At 43.4% G+C, this 22,134-nt stretch overlaps 1 protein-coding gene across 3 annotated transcripts in view; it reads left to right on the top strand.

The window, feature by feature from the left end:
* Positions 1–2,231: 2,231 nt before the first annotated feature.
* The window catches only part of SREK1 (splicing regulatory glutamic acid and lysine rich protein 1), a 34,458-nt gene continuing 14,555 nt past the window's right edge, over positions 2,232–22,134 (top strand). The window contains exons 1-7 of one of the 3 annotated variants that reach the window (XM_058680004.1): positions 2,232–2,491; positions 8,339–8,472; positions 14,175–14,290; positions 17,664–17,828; positions 17,964–18,142; positions 19,357–19,487; positions 20,331–20,445. In XM_058680004.1, the coding sequence (XP_058535987.1) occupies positions 2,331–2,491; positions 8,339–8,472; positions 14,175–14,290; positions 17,664–17,828; positions 17,964–18,142; positions 19,357–19,487; positions 20,331–20,445 (1,001 nt within the window). In that variant the 5' untranslated portion in view covers positions 2,232–2,330. Of the gene's footprint in view, positions 2,492–8,338; positions 8,473–12,513; positions 13,887–14,174; positions 14,291–17,663; positions 17,829–17,963; positions 18,143–19,356; positions 19,488–20,330; positions 20,446–22,134 lie in introns of those variants that run through there. The other 2 variants (XM_058680003.1, XM_058680005.1) reach the window with 2 other exon arrangements.

Genomic DNA, 22,134 nt, shown 5'->3' with positions numbered 1-22,134 from the left:
CCCCTGCAGTAACTACCCCTGGTATCTGCTTCTACCACACCTGCCGATTCCCGTGGCCCCTCACTGCCCACACCTACCTCTGAGCCACAGGTGCCTTCCCATTGTTCTGTGCTCCTGGTTCCTTTGTTCTCGCTCTCCTCTCTGCTCTCTCTCTCTCTTCCTGCTGCCGCCCCTCCTGCTGAAATAAAGACCTCCTGTGTGACTCACTGTGTCTGGCTTTCTGGGTTTGTGGCAATATAAGCTAACAATTCTAGGCATTTGACATGAGGTAGCTTCTTAGAATGCAGTTGTAATGTAGGTTGGGGGAGGCTGAAACCTTACCAATTTTTTTTTTTTTTTAAAGATTTAATCCACTGGTTCATTCCCCAAGTGGCTGCAATGGCCAGAGCTGAGCCGTTCTGAAGCCAGGAGCATCTTCTGGGTCTCCCACGTGGGTTTAGGGTCCCAAAGCTTTTAGCCATTTTTTTTTTTTTTTCTGGTTTCTCAGGTCACAAGCAGGGAGCTGGATGGGAAGTGGAGTATCCAGGACACAAACTGGTGTTGCATATGGGATTCCAGTTGCATATAAGGTGAGGACTTTAGCCACTAGGCTCTTTTTTTTTTTTTTAAGATTTATTTTACTTTTATTACAAAGTCAGATATACTGAGAGGAGGAGAGATAGAGAGGAAGTGGAGCTGCCGGGATTAGAACCAGCGGCCATATGGGATCAAGGCGAGGACCTTAGCCACCAGGCCACACTGCCGAGCCCTAGCCACTAGGCTCTTGCGCCCGGCCCTCAAGTAACATTTTAAAAAGTATATTTATTTTTAACTATTTGAAAAGTAGAGCTCCAGCAAAGAGGGAGAGATAGAGGGAGAAATCTACCACCTGTTGGTTCAATTCTCAAATGTCTGGATTAGGCAGAAGCCAGGAGCCTGGGTCGACTTCTGAGCTTGGGTGAAGAGGCTGAGACACGTGGGCCATTTTCCACTCCATTTTTGGGGAGTTGGAGCAGCGCTTCTCCAGCTGAGGGTGGCTTAACCTACTATGTTCTGACAGGAGACCCAAGTTAACAACATTTCATATTCTGTTACACTGAAATCCATTGCCCACTAGAATCTCTTCAAGAAAAACACATATATTTATTTCAAGGCAGGTATGGAATGAGGGAAATCAAAGATGAAGTCCTGGCAAGCTTTGAAGCTCAAGGTGGCAGACACAAATGTAACACAATCTATGTGTGAAAACTCACAGTACCCTTACTCTGCTTGTGCCCACAGTACAAGTACTTTCCCCTTCTTCATCTGGACTAGTTCAAAGGTGTGTGTGATGGAGTGTGACGCAATATTAACTCGCCCAATGTTGTACGTCCTCACATATTGTAGTTCAAAGGTGTGTGTGATGGAGGCCAAGAATGCATAACTTGGCCAGGCTTGGCGACACTCGGCTCCTGTTGCCGAGTCCAATCTACCTTTACTGTTCATCACATCAACAGAGCCAAGGTCAAGGACGCCAGAGGCATCATGCATTAGGAAGAAGACCCTTTGCTCTTGCAGACTCAACTGAAAGCGTCTAGAACCCTCAGGGTACCGTGCAAGTCCCATGGAAAATCCACCCAACAGGAGAGACTTCAGAAAGTTCGCCGGATGTGCCCGTTAAGAAAACACTCCAATTTCTTGGGTTATCTTTCAATCCTCTTTTGCATAAAAAGTGCCCCCTTCTGTCTCCTTAGTTAGGGGGCAGGTGGTTCCAGTTTTTCTTGACTGCCCTCACCTAGCAGGAGGACGGTATGTAACACTCCTCTCCTTCTTGCGGAAGAGGGTTAATACACCACAACGCGTAAACAGACCGCATAGCTTTTCTCTTACTCACTCGGAATCTACGTGCTTTGTAAAAAAAAAAAAAAAAAAAAATCCAAGTCTTTTCACAATCAGGACAGTGGCATATTTAAAAAAAAAAAAGTGGAGTAGTGGCTGTCCCCGTATGAGCACGACGGGTCAGCCCGTGTGGCTTCCTAGGCCGCCCACCTCCTACAGGGGCCCCCCAAATAAACGGCGACGCAGTTCTGAGGGAAAAACAAGACGGCGCCGCGATACAAACCTCTCCGGAGAGAACACGAGAGAACGCGACAGAACGCGGCCGCGCCAGGTCCGGGCCGCGGGAGCCCCTCGCGGCGTTGCCGGGGCGACGCTTCCGGTGGCGCGCGCCGCCGCGGAGCAGGGGAGTCGCCGTCGGGCGGCTAGAGCAGCCCGGCGCTGCGCGTGCGTGCGGCGCGGGAGCGCGCTGGCGGCCGCGCGGGCTGCGCCTTCCCGGCTCCGTCACGGCCGCGTCGGAGACGTTGGGGAGCGGGATGAACAGCGGAGGCCCCTTCGGTTTGGGCTTAGGCTTCGGCCTGATCCCTACGGCGGTGATTCAGGTGACCAATCTGTCGTCGGCCGTGACCAGCGAGCAGATGCGGACGCTCTTTTCCTTCCTAGGAGAAATCGAGGAGCTGCGGCTCTACCCTCCGGAGTGAGTGCCGGGGCTCGGCTGGGGGAGGGGCGCGGGCGCCATGGAGCCCTCGGGGCGCGGGGGCGCGGGGCGCGGCGGGGGCGCGCGGGGCGGCTCACGTGACCGCCGGCCGCCCGCCGCGGGGGCGCCCATGTTGGATGAGGGCACCCGCTGCCCCGGCTCGGGCGTCCTTGACTGGGCCGGGCGCTGACGCCTGCGCCGGGCGCTCACAAAGGCGTGGGCGAGGCGGCCTCTCTCCCGGTGCCCGGGTCTCGTGCTGGCTCGCTCGGGATGCTAGCCGGGCCCTCCCACCCCACCTCCGCCCGTGGCGTCCCCGGGATTTAAGATGGCCGCAGGTGGGCCTGGGCTCGGCCTCATGGCACACGCCTGGCCCGCGTCCTCCGCGCCGAGGGGCGCCCGGGCAGCTGTCCCCGGTGCTTCGGGCCTCCGCCTCGGACCGTTAGCGCTCGGCCGGAAAGCCTGCGACTGCTGACAGGCCGCGTGGCTTCCCCGGGCGCGTCTCGCACACTTAAATGAGCATCCTCGCTTTGACCCACCCCGGGCCCTTCCGTGGTCTACATCGTTGCCCCGTCACCCTTTTGCACCCCAGAGGGACATTTCTGATTCCTTGGGAGAAAGTTTGTATTTGTCCGAATTTATCCAGAAAGAAAGAAAGAAAAAATCCATGCGTGGCCGGTGCAGGATTATGCGTGCGGTGCGCGCCGCATTTTGGAAGTCCAGCTCGGAGCGGACACTCGCGGGGCGCAGCCACCTCCCCAGTGGCGTGTTTGGAAGGGATCCGATTTTCCTTGTCCACTGCGACTTATTCAGGAGAGGTGGCGGACGGTCCCCGTTGGGGCGCGCAGAGCCGTCGGTCTTGAACCTGGCAGCTTGGAATGTGTCGCTCGTTTGAAGGAAGTGACTGCCTGCGGGTTTTTATCTTTTTCATTTGTGAAAGAAGCTTGCATTTGATTTATTTGAGTTATTAATCAGGTCTCCGGGGTTTTTCCGTGTGGAACCTACGCAACAGTGCCGCTGCGTAGATGGGATGAAAGTTGTTAACATATTTGGGTAGTTTAGTCTTAAGTTTTCCCCTTTTTGGAGAAGATACTGAGCACCCCGGAGGCGTGTGAGATTTCTTGTGAACGTAATGGTGCCCTTTCCCCTTCTTTTGATGTAGCGTGTAATCAGGCCACCCACTGCGTTATCTCCTTTCAACAGGCAAGTCCCTCCCCAGCCGCCCCTCCCGCTTTTAAATCCTCTTCTTGAGTCTTGTTTATTCTCGTGGAAGAAGCCATGTTCTAAGGTTCCTTAGGTTATCAGGGATGAGATTGTGCTTGTGGCATGCACATGTTTTTGAAAATGCCTTCTCAAAGCGGCGAGGAGTGCTTGGAGGGGCGACTGGAATCCATCCCTGAAATACTTTGTAGCTGATTTTGCGGCCCAGGTCGCAGGAGTAAGGTGTCTCACACATAGGGATCCGTGTTGCAGAGTACTTCGCCCACATCGTACCATCTTTACACCTGTATTGTTGAAAGCTGGGTGTGCATGGATTGCCTACCAGTTACTGGCAAAAACAGCCTGGGGAAGTGTAATTTGTTCCTGTTTTCTAGTAGCAGGGGGAGAGAGAGAGAGACAGAGACAGATCTTCCATTCTCCAGTTCGTTGCTGCAATGCCGGTAACAGCCAGGATTAGGCCTGGGTGAAGTCGGGAGCCAGGAACTGGGCCTGGGTCTTGCGCCATTCTCTGCTGCCTCCCAGGGAAGGTGTTAGCGGGAAGCTGGCTGGAGAGCAGAGCTGCCGCTGGGTCCCAAGTACTCGGAGGGGGTGTGGCAGTTTAAGCTGTCAGGCTGAAAGGCTGTCTTCTAATTCAGTTTTTATTTCTTTTATTTTATTTGGGAGGCGGGGGGGGGGGGGGAGAGATATCTTTCAAGTGGATGCTAAGGAAATGAGTACTTGATCCATCACTGTTGCCTCCCAGGGTCTGCGTTAGCAGGAAAAAAACCCAGGTAACTGGAGGGGAGGGGCTTTTCCTTCCTTTTTTTTTTTTTTTTTTTTTTTAAGATTTACTTATTTTGCTTGAAAATCAGAATCAGAGCTATCTTCCAGTCACGGGTTCACTCCACAGGTGGCTGCGATGACCACGTGTGGCTGCTGGCCACGAGGGGAGGGAAGAGGGGCATGGCCCTGGACCCCCTGCCCTTCTTCCCAGGCCTTTACCAGGGAGGTGGATCTGAGGTGGAGTAGCCCACAGGAGATACCTGTGCCGCAGTTGGAGGTTTAGCTTGCTGTACCACAGCACTGGCCCTAGCTTTATTTTTTTTTTTAAAGGGTTTTATATTCCATTTAATCCAAATGCATGTATCTGTACGTTTTGATTTGCCATCAAGTTTTGTTGTTCACTGAAAAAAACCCTTACCCTTCAAAAAAATTTTTTCACTGGGTGTTAAATGCAGACATCAGATTCAGGTGAGTCTCCTGGGCACAGTTGCTTGTTCTGTTTTTCATCAAGCCTGGTGCTGGCGTTGTACAGTTGAAACAAGATGACTGTGATCCTGTGGTGTGCGTTGTTGTCTTGGTGTGTTGCCATACATCCTTTACATCAGGCGTCCAAACACCCAGGCCAGAGCCGAGCAGATCCTGAAGCAGAGTACGTCTGCTTGCTAGGTGAGACGTACCAGAAAGCCCTAACTAGATCTGAGAGTTACAGTGATTTATAAAGATATACTTGTTTGCTGAGATAGTAATTAGCTGCTTGTAGACTTGCCTCTCTGTCATAGTGTAGCTTTCAGTGTTTTAAAATAGTCATTACTACCTCCACTGAAAAGCTCAAATCTTTACATTTTTACGAAGTAAATTTACTGGCCATTACTTTCTGTCTTAAGGAAAGTAATTGGAGGTGAAAAAGAAAATTGCTTGGGAGACTCACATGGGAGACTTGGATTGAATTCCCAGGTTGTGGTTGAAGTTGAGACGTAGCCATGGCTAGAAACCGTACTCCCAGAACAGACCTACAGTTTGAAACTAATTCCCATGGTGTCACGTGTAGTTGCCTTGCAAAGCAGGCTCAGATGGCCTTTTCCTGCAGTTATTATTAAAGTAGGAGTGGTTGGAAATGTTTCTAATTTTCAGCAGTGATCTGTTGGGTTTTCATTCTTTCGCAATGTAGCTTCAGTAGTGGGTTTCCAGGCTCTTGAAGATTTCAGAACTGCGGGTCTTTGTAACCATAGATTGGTTTGGCTGCAAAGGAGAGAAACAGTGTTTCTCAGGCAAGCTGCAGAAGGGGCTTCAGCTGTGGAAGGTTAGACTGGAGAGGAGGGAGCCGGGACCGGTAGGACTGGGTCTCACTAGGCTTGGGTGCCAGCTCTGTTTGCTTCTGTGTGGCCAGTTTCTTTGTAGACCTAACAGTGTACTCATCACCTGGGCCTTGCCAGTGTGCTAGGCGGGCTCTAAGTTCCTTTCCTGGCCAGTAGAGGATCTGATTGTTCTGAGGCATTTGGTCCAGCCTGACCACCCAAATTATAGTTTGCTATTCATTCCACCAGTAAAATTGACCCTTTGGCAGGCAGCGAGTCCTTTGTGGTTACACAAACTTCAAAAGCTCTTAAGGGGTTCATTCACATGAGGAGATTCTAGAGGCGCTTCAGCGCTGTATGGAAGATGGTAGCACTGCCGGGAGGGGTACTAATCACCCTGATACCTTCAGATGTTTTCCCTGGAGGCCTGAAACTTGTGCCTTGGGGAAAAGTGAAATTACAGTTGACCCTTACCGCCTAACGACTCTCTAGTGTAAAGACTAAAATAGCACCACGTGCTTCGTTTCAAAACCCGAAGTAAATACTTTGTACAAATGTACATGCCTGGATTTGGGGTGTGGTTAGATGATGGAGGAAGGTCGGAGGATGTCTGTTAGGAAATGTAAGGGGTGGAGTGATAAAGTGTAAGGTTTAGAAAGATGAGTGAGTTTTTTTTGGGGGGGGTCACTGGTAAAGGGTTGAAGTTGGAGGCAGCGTGATTGGGTGGGAGCCCTTGTATTCCATGTGAGAAATGTTGAGGGCCTGATTAAAGCACTGGCCATGAGGATCAAGAAAGGATTAAAATGACACATATTTGAGAGAGAGCTTCGGCAGAATAAAATCGGTGTAGGTGGAATCTGGGAAATCCCCAGATCTCAGTAATTTTAGAAAACAGATGAATTATTACATGTAATTGGTGGGGTTGGGAACTCTGCTCATGGACTCACTGGCATGAGGCTTTTGAATCAGCCACCTGTCTCTTGAACATTGCTGCTCACTGTGGCAGAGACATTAAAATGCAAGCAGCAAAATGGAAATTTACCATGAACCCAGAAGCCCTGGAAATAGGTGAGCAACGCTGGTGACTGTCACGCGAGACTCCTAGCTTTTTTTTTTTTTTTTTTTTTTTTTTTTGTAGCTTGGGGTAGAGTGATGGAATCTTGAACAGCAGGGGGCAGAACTGGGAAGGAAGGGGATTAGGGTATGAAAGAGAAGGGGTGGGTCTCAGGGAGCACCAAGGTGTGATCTTGCATAGGTACTGGAGTTAGAGAGAGGGCTCCATGGGAGATTTGATGCTGGGAAGCTGGGAAATTGAGTGGTTGGAGTGTTTAACTCTGTGACTATATATAAAGTGTTTGGATTGATGTGTTGGATAAGTAGGGGGTTTTGGTAATCCCGGCATTAATCTGAAATTCGAATTGCTCAGGGAGGTGAGCTGTCGGTGATGGGGGTAGCAGTGTTCTGTGCTTTCTTCAGCAGTACCAGCATGTTAGTCAGATAGTTCCAGGTTTTTACAGCTATAGTTTGTTATCCTGGTATCTGGCTACTACATTGTTTCAAGGTTTGTTTCTGTGAGTGATTGCAAAGAACGATTTTTGAATTTTAAAAATGAGTATTTGTGCAACTACTGATTATGTAGCGTGTCAGGATAGTTTGAAAATTCTTGAGGAGTTGACTAGTTAAGGTTGTAGAGTTTGCAGCTAGTTAGCCCTGCAATCGCAGCTGCCGTGTGCCTGTTCAGGAATTGTGATCAATTTCCTTCATTTGTTTTATAAATCAAAGTAAATCATACTTATTGCACAAGTCTTAGTTTTCAATATGTACTTTTTTCAGTGTGAAAAATTGTAGTGGTTCAAATGTTTACATTTAATAAGGGCCTGGTGTTTGTTATTTTGCATATAAAAGATAAAATTTGTTTTAAAAATTTTTATTTATAGAATCACGTTGCTGTCTAGTTTAAAACAATCTGCTAAGTGCATTAAGACAAATTTTAGTTCCATATTTGTAAGACTGGTGATATTTTTAGTGATTTTAAATACTGAAGAATCCCAGGATGGGAGTGGTCAGAAAAGTTGAGGTCTTGGGAGAATGACCAGAGTGAGGGGATGGCTGTGTTATTGTTGCAGGTGAAAGCTGTATTTGTAGTTGTACTCGATGTTTCCTTATATTAAGAAGTGTTTTGTATTTATGTCATTAGCTGGATGTAATAAATGTTACTGTCAGAAGTTTATTTGAAGCTCTAAGAGTTGGAACTTTCATAATGGGACTTGTCTGTTTTTGATGATACGATGAATGAACACCTGTGAGTTACATCAGCCGTTTTCATATTTTACTGATTGAGATTCAAGTTTTAGAAATCAGGTTATAAGCCTGCTCATATTGCCTTCTGTCTTGGTAGATTGCCATTAAATGACTAAATTTAATTTTCAAGCCTTAATGATTTTAAGCAACAAAAAATCTTCATGTTTGATTATGTAAGATTTTGTAAAGATGAAAGAAATTGTAAATGAAACGACGAAGCCAAACAAATGTTTGCTAGTCCAATTGTGTTTTCTTCTTTTTTATCTTTCAGCAATACACCTCTTGCGTTTTCATCCAAAGTATGTTATGTTAAGTTTCGTGACCCTGCGAGTGTTGGTGTGGCCCAGCATCTAACTAACACGGTTTTTATTGACAGAGCTCTCATAGTTGTCCCTTGTGCAGAAGGTTAGTATTGCACCTGTTCTCCCCTGTTTTGATTCTTGTCTTGTCTGTTACTGCCTTTGAGTGTCCTAAAGATGGCCGGTAGACAGCCCAGGGTTGTGTGTGTGTTGTGTATATGTGGAAGAGAAAGAATGTGTATGTAAAAGCAGGGATGAAATTTAGAGAAGGAAGGAATTTTTACTCAATAGTAAATCCTGTAAAATGGTTAATTGATTTTGTTTGTTGAGGGTTTATGATTTATCACTTTAAAAATGATAAATTATTTGGCTTTTTTGGTTTTGCTTTGGCTTTTTAAATAGTCAATTCTCTGCTCGCTTCGGCAGCACATATACTAAAATAGTCAATTCTCAGGTCGTAAAGAAAGCTTTCTGAAATTAGAATGTCGCTATGAGAACCTTCATATGTAAACAAGTATTTATCCTGTGTGTACAGTACTGATAGTGTTACCTACAAAAACAGTGCACACATTTTACCTAATAGAAGTGGTAATGATAAACACTCATGTGTATGCTTTCAGATATCTTCTTAAGATAATTGACATGCTCACCATGATATTGTTTTGTATTCACTATAATTGTTTGCAACTGGAATTTACTTCTTTCTTTTCTTGGCTTTTGAGTGGGGGAATTGAGAAATTGTCAAACTTCCTCCCCCCCCAAATTTTTTCCAAAGCTTTTTTTAAAAAGAACTAGCTGTTAATGATTGAAACAAGGCTAAAAGCCTTATTTATTACATTTTATGGCCCACTGCTTTAAGAGCTAATTGTTACTAATAATTTTTAGTAACTTCTTTTTACAGAGCCGCTCACATACAGTAGAGTGTGCTGAATTTCGACAGTTCTGGTTTGTAATCAACTGTTGAAAACACTGGCCATGGCATGTGTACATGAGTTGTAGTATTGGGTTATTGTATATCCTTAAAATAGATTTTCTCTGGTAGATAATGGTTACTGTTTTACAACATAAAAGTTTACATCAAAGCTCTTTTATTGGCCAAGTTTAATGTAACATATATAATCAGCTGTACTTTCAGATTTTATGCATTATTTCAGCATGCCTATTTTGGGTTGTCAGAAATCTAACAGTCAAATACAGTGAGTATCTGGGCTGATACTATTGAAATCCCAGAATAGGATGTTCTGATTTTTTTCAGATAAATTGGGAGTGTGTTATCCTGTTTGGGGGTTAGGGTGGGTCAGGAAAATAAAAAAAAAATGTTTTTAAATTAGTTATTTGTTAAGCACATTCTTACCTGCTGATCTGTAAGGGCACATTGAGCCCAGAGTTGGAGATTGGGGAGAGGAGCTGGTTAATGGTCTGGTTTTTGGACCTGGAAATTCCATACCAAGAAACTGCATAGGAAAAAGATTAGGTAGAGGGGTTTAATAAACTGAAACATAACTGAAAATTATCGCAGCAACATGACAGGTTCTTTTATTGAATTAGGTCCTTACTAATTGGAAGAAAGAATTCTATCCTTGCTTTGTCGGGACCTGATTACATTCCCGTAGAATTTTTGAGGTTACAGAGAGGCCCTGACTGGTTTTGTCATGAATGTTCAGGGTTCCTCCTGTTAGTTATTTTACTTGATAGAGATGAGTAAATGTAAATTCAGTTACAACTTTTTAATATATTGCTACTGTTTTGAGACAGAAATTTACTGTTTTTGAATATGAGACTTCAAGCATAATTTCGAAATTTGGGTATAAGTGAGCATTTTAGAACATTAAGCTGTAAAATGGCTGGCATTAGAAAAGCATTCAGATACATTTTTTATTAGTTATTAAATATGGACGTTACTAATTTATGAACTGTGAAGATTGTTTTGGTGAAATACGGTACATTATGCACCGCAAGCAAAGCAGCAATGTGCTGGTGTAGTAAGGCCGTGGTGAGTTGAAGCCAGCACAGGAGCCTGTGTCTAGATGCCATGCGCAGTCTCTTGGCCACTTCCCTGACTGCGTCATTGCCTTGACCTTGTTGAAATGGCATCATGACATAATGAGAAAAACAAAAGGAAAAATATTCGCAAAAACTGTTTTTAGGTCTTTGGCTTGCTGTGTTAGAGTGGCCAGCAGTGTGAAGATTTTAGGCTGTGAAAGTATCATACATTGGGAGCATCAACTATTGTTAGTAAAACATGCCATTTTCAAATCAAGTGTACTTTGATCATGCTCATCCAGATAGGACTCGTTTTTGTGGTTGTGTGCATTCCAGGCTTCTTTTATAAATAAATGTGAATTAGCAGTTAGAGTGGGATAAATTCAGACATGACAAGCGTGTCAGCTTAATCAGCAGTCATAAGTTTATGTCCACATTTTCTGGTAGATGGATTTTGACTATTAATTTGGTTTTGTATGTTTTCTCTATGTGATATTTGTGCACTATTAGATGACTAGACTGGCCGAGGCAGACCTGTTACACTTGCCTGAGTTAGGCATTGTTTGCCCTGCCACTAAACCTGCCGGCAAGTGAACCTTCACTGGGGAGTGAGATCGGAGTCTCAGCCGCAGAAGATGGACGCCCTGTCTCTGTTTTTTATTGTTTTTGCTTTCATTTCATTTCTTTTTCTTTATTTTGTCCCCTTTTGTTTTTGTTTTTGTTTTTGTTTTGTTAAATCTCTTTCACTTTAACTTGTGAGCTGGTTCTCCAGTTCTTTGTAAATGGTATTCCATTAAAGGTCATAATGTCATGCAAATTATATTGGGAGCTGGGTAGAAGCACTCAGCTTTAAGATAATTGCTCATGTAGTAAATTGGGATATAGTATTGTGAAATGCAGTATGAGTCTAATTGGTGTTTGTAGCTGATGGGGTACATTTTGTTCTTAAAGCATTAAGCTCTGGTAAGAATTTTAGGGACACTCAGTGTAGTGTGTTCTCAATGTAACATATTTGTAGTTTTTTTTCCAAGTCCAAATTTCACATAAAAACCACTGCTTCTAATTTTCATCCTTCCCCTTAGAATTCTAGTCATACAAAATTTATCAAGCAAAGTAAGTGAATATTTTATAGTGGTCTGAATAGGGTGAAAAAAAACCTTTGCTTTTTTTTGTTTTTTGCCTGAGTGGGGAGTGGGCATTTGAGAAGCCATTGGTTGCTTATTTTCATGTGTCTTTTTGTTTGATTGATTTTTAAAAAAATTCTTCCCAGATAACAATTTTAGTTGGATTCTTAAGATGAAGATTTGGACTTTAATCCCATGAGAGATGTTTTCTTCTGAGTTATCATTGAGTATAACATGGAGAAATGCTAAATGCATTTACAGCAGCTGTTTTCGTATTTTACTAATTGAGATTCAAGTTTTAAAAATTGGGTTATGGGCCTGCCTATATTGTCTTCTGTCTTGGTAGATTGTCATTAAAGGACTAAATTTAATTTTCAAGCCTTAATGATTTTAAGCAACAAAAAATCTTAATGTTTGATTATGTAAGATTTTGTAAAGATGGAAGAAATTTGTTTTAGACTTTATGTACACTAAATGGGGACTGCAGGAAGTAAGAGAAAAATTGAGCCAAGAGATAAAGACACATTTTCCACAAACTTTTAGAAGCCCCCTCAAGTTTGGATAGTGAATTTGATAGAAATCCATCATAGAAATTAAGCTGTGAAACTTTTTCTTTTTTTTTTTATAAGATTTATTTGTTTTTATCACAAAGTCGCAACTTTTTCTTAACCCATTATGTCTTATTTGTATGGTGCATACAAAAGCATTGAGCAAGAAATACATTGCTTATGGTATCTTTGTGATAAATATTGCCACATTGAGAATGTAAGACTTGATGGGTTAATGTGTCCTTAGTGACTATGCCAGACAAGGTGGCAGCTGCTGGAGTGGCAGTGTGTCACTGGAAAACTAGACCGATCACACAGTCTGCTGGTGCGTTGTGAGGGCCAGATGGGAAAGACTTCACAGTAGAAAATAATGAACTTTTGACCTTTTGTTAGTCTTCCATGCTGTCTTTATGGATGGTTTCCTTATTAATTGGCAAGCATTACTAAATTGGACAAATTACTGGAGCTCTCACCTGCTGGTTTTTTTTTTTTAGGTGCAGTGGTTAGGCTAGTGAACCGTAGGGTTTGCACTTCACAGCCTCAGCTGATGCAGCCAATGTGTTCATATTTTATAAGTCTTTTTCACAGTCATATATTTGTACCAGTAAAATATGTGATGTTAGTGTAAGTAGCATAGCATATATGTGGATGTTAATACATGCGTTAATATTAGTAACTGATATACTTAAAGTAGGTTATTGTTATTTGATGTCTCAGTAAGGCTATCTACCTTTTGTTTATGCATGTTAAGAAATCTGTTTTCTAGAATTTATATTGAAGTAGTTTGTTTTTAAAGATATGTTATTAAACTCACTTAATGTAAACTTATTTAGAGATTTGTGTCTGTACGTCTGATTGTTTTCAGTAGCATTTTTACCACTGAAATTAGGCACTGATGCATGAAGTGTGCTTCAGCTGGGGGTGACTGTACACTGTCTTGAAGAATTCGTAATGGATGTATATTCCAGCTCAGCTACCACATGAGTGGTTCTTCTAAGTGCATGGAGTCACCTGTTTAAAAATCCTTGTTTTGGCTAAGATGCTAAGGAAAAATGTGAAAGTTAACAGTTTTTACCAAAATTAATTGATTAAAATTTAGCAAATGTGGCAAGTCAGTGTACCTATTTCACAGTGAATTTTTCATCTTTATTTATTTATTTTTTCTTATTAGTGTGACATTATTTTAGAACTAATCTTGACATATGGCAGTTAAAGTGTGGATAGGTAAGACACATAAGCCACCCTTCTTCGGATAAGTATACAAAAATTGACTACAAGGTTAATGTGTTAAGAAGTTTTCCTGAAAGCAGGAAGTCTTCTTAATGCAGTTATCTGATGTAGGTATTTTCCAAAACTTTTAGCAGTTGGTGGAGGCGTGTTCCTTGGCAATGGATTGTTTTAGACATCTCAGATATTGGTGAGACCTTTGAGTGAATGGATATAGATTGCCTTTTAAATTACAGCTGAGTATGTTAAGTAGATTTTTGTTTTTTTGTTTATTTGGAATTGAATGGAATCTGTTGGATTATCAAAATTGTTTGCTTCACAAGTAGATAGCTTGAGTAACAGGGTAGGGGCACTCATTAAGGAACAGATTTCAATTCGCACATATTTGTTTTTCTTTTTTTTTTCTTTTTTTTTCTTTTTTTTTTTTTGACTGATTTGGTTATTTGCCATTTCTGGGGATTAAACTTTAAAAAATGTTCTTCTTTTCTGTATCTGATGTTCTGTGTGCTATTAGTGATGCAGCCAACACGAACGGTTGTCATGTGTAACACAACTTTCGATCACCGCGAAAACACCGTCCTGGGAAAGCGTCCATGCTTGATATCGTTTGGTTCATGAACATTAAGTTTCCAGTACAGGTGACCCATAGCTCAAAGTGTTACATAATTGTGTACATTATTCAATTTTTAAGATAATATTCCATTAATGAGATTTCTAGTCTTTGAAGTTTTGCTCACTTTTGTTTTTCCTGATAGAGCAGGATAAAAGGAAAGACTTAAGTTCTTATTTATTTCGTTATACGGATCTGATAGATAGATTCTCATTTATTATTATTATTTTTTAAGTGCAAGGGTAATTGTAAAATCATAGTGTCATGTTTGTGTGGTGTATCTGCTTTCTTTAATGTTTGGAACTTGCCTCTGCAGGTAAGATCCCTGAAGAAGCCAAAGCCCTCTCCTTGCTGGCTCCTGCTCCGTCCATGACTAGCCTGATGCCTGGTGCAGGGCTGCTTCCCATCCCGACCCCCAGTCCCTTGACCACAGTAAGTGCTTGGAGTCCACTCATAGGTCACATTCAGCTACGGATCGTTTGAGTGAAGAGCTCAGGAAATTATTGCTGTTTTGTATCTTTTTTTTTTTTTTTTATTACAAAGTCAGATATACAGAGAGGAAGATCTTCTGTCCGATGATTCACTCCCCAAGTGAACCGCAACAGCGGGGCTGTGCCCATCCAAAGCCGGGAACCGGGAACCTCTTCCGGGTCTCCCACGCGGGTGCAGGGTCCCAATGCATTGGGCTGTCCTTGACTGCTTTCCCTGGCCACAAGCAGGGAGCTGGATGGGAAGTGGAGCTGCCGGGATTAGAACCGGCGCCCATATGGGATCCCGGTGCATTCAAGGCGAGGACTTTAGCCGCTAGGCCACGGCACCAGCCCCCCCCCCCTTTTTTTTTTAACTGGAGAGGTTTTGTAATCTCTTCTTGAAGATTTTCGCTTTTCCCCCTGTGGACATTGACTTAAACTGACTTTTGGAAATGCTGCTAACATAATTATTGACACTTGAGAAGTCATAGATTATTCATCAAAGAGTTAGGGAAATCTAAATATTTTAGATTACAAAGCACCCTGGAAGATCTGGGTGATTTCCAGATCATAGTGTCATTTACCAGATCATGAGGATTAGAGATCTGTTTTTAAAAATCCATTTTTAAGATGGATGTTCCGCAGTGGGGGAAAGTAATACAGAGAGGCACACTCATGAACTTGGCCCACACTGGGCCCAGGCTGGCATGACTCGCCCCATCTCTGTGTCTGCAGTCTTATTGTGCAGCCTGGCCTGGTCTAGTCTGCCCTCTGTTCCAGCTCCTGTTGGTGGGTGCTGCTGCCTATCCCAGCCCAGTCTGATTACTGTCTTGGTCCTAATGTGAACTGGCTGGGGTTGTGGCCTGATGTGGCTCCTTCTGCCCCTTGCCCTGGCTCTCAGATCTGCTTATGGGTGTTGTGTGCTGGCCCAGACTGGTCTGTCCCCAGACCTGACCCACATGTATGCTGGCGGGTACTGTAACCTGGCGTTGTCTGGGCTGCTCCTTGCCTTGCTGCTTGTGCTCACCTGCAGGCACTGCATCCCAATGAAAGAGTTTCCCAAGCTCCTCTATCAAGTCTCCTCCTAGTGGCAATTCTCACGTGCACCAGTGGATCATTGGCCCCCAGGTTGACTTTGTCTACCTCCTGCCCTGGCAAGAACAGTGGTGGCTTTGCTCAGTCAGCCACACCCATTCTGGTTCTTGTTGGTTGTTGCAGCCCAGCATTGCCTGGATGCACCCAGACACAGCTTACACATAGTTCAGTGGGAGTCAAGACCTGGCCTGGCCTGTTCTACACCCAACCTGGCTCTCACACGTACCAGTGCGGACTGGAGTCAAGTCCAGTCTGTCACTCCACAGTCCCAGTGCACACCTGCGCTAGTGCAGGCTACAGCCATGTCCAGCCAAGCCTGCTGCCTCCAATCCTACTCTCGTCCTCACCAGTGGGAACCCCAACCCAGCTAGGGCGCCCCCGTTGGCTCCCCAACAAGGCCTGACCCCATGCACAGTTCTTGGGTGAGCCGGCAGAGATTGCGGTTCCACAGGGGTGAGCCCACATCGCCCCCACAGATTCTGCTCTCACACCCACTTCCCTCACTCTTGTTCTCCCCTCCGAGCCAATTTGCTGTCAGTCCCGTACATACATACACATGTCATGGACTCGTCTGTGGAAGTCCCTCAGATGTAATTCCTAACCTGGGCATAAAAACCACAGGTCATCGCACTGTCACCTGTGAGATCCCATCATTCCCCTGTAAATCAAGACCCTTCAAACTGTGAGGGTGCGCTGCCAGGCAGCCCAAGGAGCTTTGCCCAGTGCCTTTGGCCAGGTCCTTTTGAGGGGCAGCCACACGACCCAACTACAGGCACCTGTGGGTCAAAAAAATAAATAAATTCCAGGTTAGGGTGGTTCCAGAAGCCTGCTGAGTGTCGCTCCCCGACCCCCCACCCCCCCGGGAGCCAGTGTGCTCAGCTGTACACACCTGTTAGAAAAGCCTCCAGGCAGAGAGGCTTCTGAAGGTGTGCAGCGAGCACACTCCCCCAAGGCAGCCATGTGGCCCAGCTACAAGCACTTGGGTGGGTCAAAAAAACTTTCATAATATTTAAAAAAAGTTTTATATAAAGGGAAGGCAAAATTATTAAAAAGATTCATTAATTTGAAAGGCAGAGTTTTAGAGAGAGGGAGAGAAAGTGATCTTCCCTCTGCTGGTGTACTCCCCACATGGTTGCAGGGGCTGGGGCTTGGGCTGGAGCTGGGGCTTGGGCTGGGGCTGAGGCTGGTGGGGACCAGGGCCTTCTTGCAGGTCTCACGTAGGTGTAGGGGCTAAAGCACTTGGGCTGTTTTCCCAGGCACATTAGTAGGGAGCTGGATCAGAACTGAAACCGGTGTTGGTACTTCCGGCCCCACTTCATCTGAAATTGGTGTAACAGCAATATTCATCTCAGGGTTGATAGGATTGAGTTAATCAGTCAGCCAAATTAGATGCTGCTATAATAGTTGATTTTTTTTTTTTTGGTTTAGAATTCAGTCATTTTGAATTACCATCATTGATTTGTGACTTCGGTGTTTGTGAAGTCACTTATGAGATGAAACTTTTGGTTTAACTGTAAAGTCAGTACTTGGAACAATTTTGTGAAGAAATCACACAGGATGGCATTCTGTCTGGTTTTAATGTTCATATTGTAAGCATGTATTCTTTTTGCATTCTATGTTTTTTGAATTTTTGTGCTTCTTGTTACATAGATCAGCTTCTAAGCGTGGTGCTAACGTGCTTTGTGGTACTCCTGGGGTCAGGAATTCTGTGATGTGCTTCATGTAGAAAATGTGTGTGATAAGAATGTCAGAGTCATTTATTCATGCCAGCGATGAGATTTATGTTAATGAATAACAGCACATTTTAAAGTGTCTTTAAACGGAAATTCATAAAAATAAAAATTATATGAGTGTCACTTGACAAAATTTGACTACAGGATCTCAGGAACCTAACCCTGTATTTTCTCAGAAATAGTTATCAGTAGTCGGTAATACCAGTTCATTGTTCATGAATGCTTCGTAGAATGTAACTACTCAACATATTGTAGCAGAAATAGGATGAATTGTCCATATTTAGTATTAAGTTTAAACAGACTTGAGATGTACTCAGTTATAAAACATATTTCTAAATGCACTGAAAATAATGTGACCTCACTATCTTAATATGAAGAATTCAAAAATGCATGTGGGCAGAAGTTAGGAGTCTGTAGTCTTCCATCCTTGTTGAATTGATTCATTCTTACTAGCATTTCTGTTGAGAACAGCATGTGTGTGTGTGTGTGTGTGTGTTCCTTTTCTAGCTTGGTGTCTCGCTCAGCAGTTTGGGAGCGATACCAGCAGCAGCGCTGGACCCCAACATTGCGGCTCTTGGGGAGATACCACAGCCACCACTCATGGGGAACGTGGACCCTTCTAAGATTGATGAGATCAGGAGGACGGTGTATGTTGGCAATCTGAATTCCCAGGTAACTAAAGAGAAACCGAGAGATTGTAGAGACGACTCTGTATGTCTTCTAATGAATTCTGCCACTTGATAAAGAAAGATGTACCTGATTTTTCAATAGTGTGTGCTTTATTAAAGTGTCACTTTGTTTCTTCAGACAACTACAGCTGATCAACTGCTTGAGTTTTTTAAACAAGTCGGAGAAGTAAAGTTTGTGCGGATGGCAGGTGATGAGACTCAGCCAACTCGGTTTGCTTTTGTGGAATTTGCAGACCAAAGTTCTGTGCCAAGGGCCCTTGCTTTTAATGGAGTTATGTTTGGAGACAGGCCACTGAAGTAAGGAATCCTAAACAAAGACATTTTAATGATTTTGAAAATAATTTTAAGTATCTTTGTTGTAATGGAAGCCTTTTTTTCTTTTTGCCAGTAATTGGCAATGTGTGTAAAGGAAGACTTTGTGTTAAGTATAAATGAAATACATGAGCTAATTACCTATTAGCCTTTAAACTCCCGAAGTTGTATTTGAAGGTGTTTATCTTATTTTCTTATTTTTCTATTTCTAAGGTCCAGTTCAACATTAATGTTTTTTATGTACTCTACCTAACACTTGTGTCCTTTTACATAAGCTTTAACAGAATCAAGTTGGTTTTGTGTTATGACCCTAGATTAATGGACAACTTACTATGTGATTTGAACTACAGTATTTCTAATATAAAAAAGCTTCAGTGAACTCAAATTTGCAACAAAATATATTAAGAACTTAGGATGGTTTTAAACCAATTGTTTTAACTTTTAGGGTTGCTCCTATCTTTGGTTCTGAAAAAATGATGTAACTTTTTAGGTACTCAGTAAGTTCTGTTTTAAGTGTTTATTGAGGGAAACTTGGGTTTGTCTGAATTCCATAGATGATTCCCTGGATTACAAAATTTGATCAGGATTTGCTTTGAAAGGAAAAATAATCATTTGTAATGGGTGATTATCATGGCAGTTGTGGTAGGGGTGAAGTGTGAGGCTCATTAAACATTGTGTGCATTCAGAAAGCTACTGGTAGTAGACTAGGCGTTCTACCAGAAGGCTGTCAGCTTTGAATGTGTGTGTGACTAGGCCAGAGTTCACGGTTAATTGAAATGGTACACATGCTGCAAGCTCTGCCTTCATCCTCCCAGAGTGCCCACGTTATCGACAAAATCTTAGGAGAAATGATTCATTGGTATCAAGTATAAATTCTACAGAAGAGCCCATCTTAGTTATAACTGTAAGCTACGTGGCAAAATATTTCCTCTAGTCCATTTGGGTTGTTGTTGAAGTCAGCTACAGTTTAAGCTTTCCTTTGATTTGGTTTTGAATTTGTTAGCAAGAGATGATGGCAGGTAGGGGTGAGGTTACTATTCATGGTTCAGGGTTGTTTTAGACCATGAATTTGCTCTGTCATTCTCAGTGTGCTTTTGAGATATCCTCAGATTGATAAGTATTGTATAAGCAGTTAATGATTTCATGTGTTGTATGTAAATAAGGTGTGTATTTGTGATATGCTAATATTTTTGATTTAGAATAAATCACTCCAACAATGCAATAGTAAAACCCCCTGAGATGACACCTCAGGCTGCAGCTAAGGAGTTAGAAGAAGTCATGAAGCGGGTCCGAGAGGCTCAGTCCTTTATCTCGGCAGCTATTGAACCAGGTAAGGCTGTGGTGTTGTTGCATAGGCCGCAGTTTACAGGTGGTAGAGCCTTAGGACTGGAGGGAATTTAGAAATTGCATTGTTCAGTCCTTTTCTTTTACATAAAAGACTGACACTCAAATAGTTAAGTGGCCTACTCATTTCCAAGTACAATCTAGCACAAATCTTAACTTTTTCTGTGATTTTTAACGGAGCCTGTTCAAGTAAATGAGCTTGTTATATACTAATAGCAAACTGCATTCAAATTTATTTGTTACAAGCAAATTGTGTTACGATGAAGCTGGAAATGAAGTAAATACATTTAAAATGTTACGGTTATGGAGGTTTGCCTTCCTTAACATTTTAATTTTACAGCTAGAAAGCCCATTATTTTGAAAAAATATGGATTTCCTATTTTAGCGCAGAGCGGAACACTAGTTCGAACTTTTGTGTTGGTAAAATAATTTTAAAATCCAATCCAGTGATGCTTGGGTGATTACATTTGAGCAGATTTTCTAAATTAGCAGTCAGAATTTAAGCTTCAGTTCTAGGAAAATAAATGGAGACTTAAAATCTGTCATAGGAATTACAGACATGTTATAATCGTACGTTATGGCAGCAAGAAAATATTACGAACACCTGTTTATAATCATCTGGTTTATATGTACTGCTGCAGGGTGGCTGCACTCCACGAGTTTATGCAATGACTTTCTTGGATGTTTCTGAAGGATAATTGCACAGGAGGAGGATGTACAGAGAGTAGGCCCCTTGCACTATATGTGGTACATTCCACTTGTGCCTAATTATTAACTGGGATCTTTAATTGTTCTGAGCTTACGCTGCAAAGTGGTTTTTTCCTCCCAGAGTCTGGAAAGAACAATGAAAGAAAAGGCGGTCGATCTCGTTCCCATACTCGCTCACAATCCAGATCTAGCTCAAAATCTCATTCTAGAAGGAAGAGATCACAGTCAAAGCGCAGGTGAGGATTTCTACTGTTGTATTTTACGTTGTTTCCAGTGTTCACATATTAAGATTGTTCACATTGTATGAAGTTTCATCCGCATACCATAATTGCAGTAGTGCTCACCTGAAAGTGTGGTTTCCAGCAAATATTACTGTTGTTGCAATGTGGTTAAGAAACGCATTTTGTCAAATTCACAGTTAGTTCTTAATATGTTTTAACTGTAAGTTGGTTTCTAGGCAGAGGTGGTCTTTTCTTGGTTTTTCTAGGAGTAAATAAGTTAGTGTTTATATGGAGATGACAGACTCTTTTTATTCTTTCTATTGAGGAAAGGGAACATAGTAGCCAAGCTGAAAATATTACTGAAGTTCCAGCCTTTCTTGCTTTTCCAGGGTAGTCCAGGCCTGGGGAGCTCTACCTCACACGTTAGAGCAGCTGTCTCCTGTGCCGGGTGTCCTTGGGACTCCTGGGGACGGGACCCTCCTTTGCCTGCTTTTGGACTAGACATGTTTGTGTTGTGCCGGTTTCTGAAATCCCCAGATAATCATCAAGTCTGAAGCCGGTGCTAAGGCATAAAAGTGGTTTATTCGAACTAACCTAGGTCTCCCAGCCACCTCCCCCAGCCCAGCATGGCCGGGCGGGGGAGGGGCAGCCGTTGCAGGATCCGCAGCAAGCCCGTGAGCCAGAGAGAGAGAAAGGAAAAGACCCCGAGAGCCCAAGCTCCCCAGTTTTTATACATTTCAGGCTATTAATTATACAGTCATGATCTAGCAGGCTTCTATTGGTGGGTTTGAAACTAGCGACTTTCAAAAAGTACAAATCAATGAGCTATAGGGTGGTGGATCTTATCAAACACCAGGTACCTCCTTCCTGAGGAGTGGTCTGCCTATGTGACCTGCCAGGTGTCCTGCTGGGTGTCAGGCCTAGAATCCACACAGCCCCCAGCCAAGCCATCAAGGCGGGATCACAAAGGGCAGAAAACTTCCAGGCTCTTCATTTGCACCTTCAGATTCATCTTTTGTATGATGTCGAAGCTGCAGTCTGTTCTATCTTGATCTTTGTTAGAGCTTTGTTGTTCTGATCTGTGTGTCATTGCTTTGCATTTGGTACAAAGGGAAACTCATAAAGTGAACTTGTTTGGAAGTACCCCAAGAATCACATCTGGAGGTGCAGTGTTAAAGTGTGTAGTGTGGATCATTGCACGTTCCATGTACGTCGTGTTTGTGTCTTGAGAGGAGAGAGGAGAAGCAGGCTTGCGTGTGTACCTGTCAAGGCCGTTGGAGAAGGTGCTGTGTTTCAGGGGAGGGAGACAAGGAACCAGCGTGCTGCATTTTTGTGGAAAATCACCAGCAAGCTCAAGTTGGCCTTGCTGTGATGATGAAAGACATTCAGGGAGCAGATAGGGACACAGGATGCTGTCCTGAGTCAGCTGAGTTACGCTTCAGGCTATTTACTTACCTGTGTATACTTCTCCATTATTCTTTGTTTGCAAAATCTCTTTTGAAATAGGGTTTTCCCGTCTTTCCAGGATCTTCCAGTAAGGCCAGTTCCAAGCCCAGTGGTGAATTAAGGCATTGACTCTGTGTATGGGACATCAGCACTGAGGGAGGAGAGCAGACTGAGTAGCAGTGACAGACTGGACGTGCTGATGCTGGGAGGGCGCGGAGGAGGCCGAAGAAGCTGAGCCCAGAGTAGGAAGTCGTCGTC

Source organism: Ochotona princeps, chromosome 23 (assembly GCF_030435755.1).
Source record: "Ochotona princeps isolate mOchPri1 chromosome 23, mOchPri1.hap1, whole genome shotgun sequence".
NCBI lineage: Eukaryota > Metazoa > Chordata > Mammalia > Lagomorpha > Ochotonidae > Ochotona > Ochotona princeps.
This window is presented reverse-complemented; position numbering and strand designations above follow the sequence as displayed.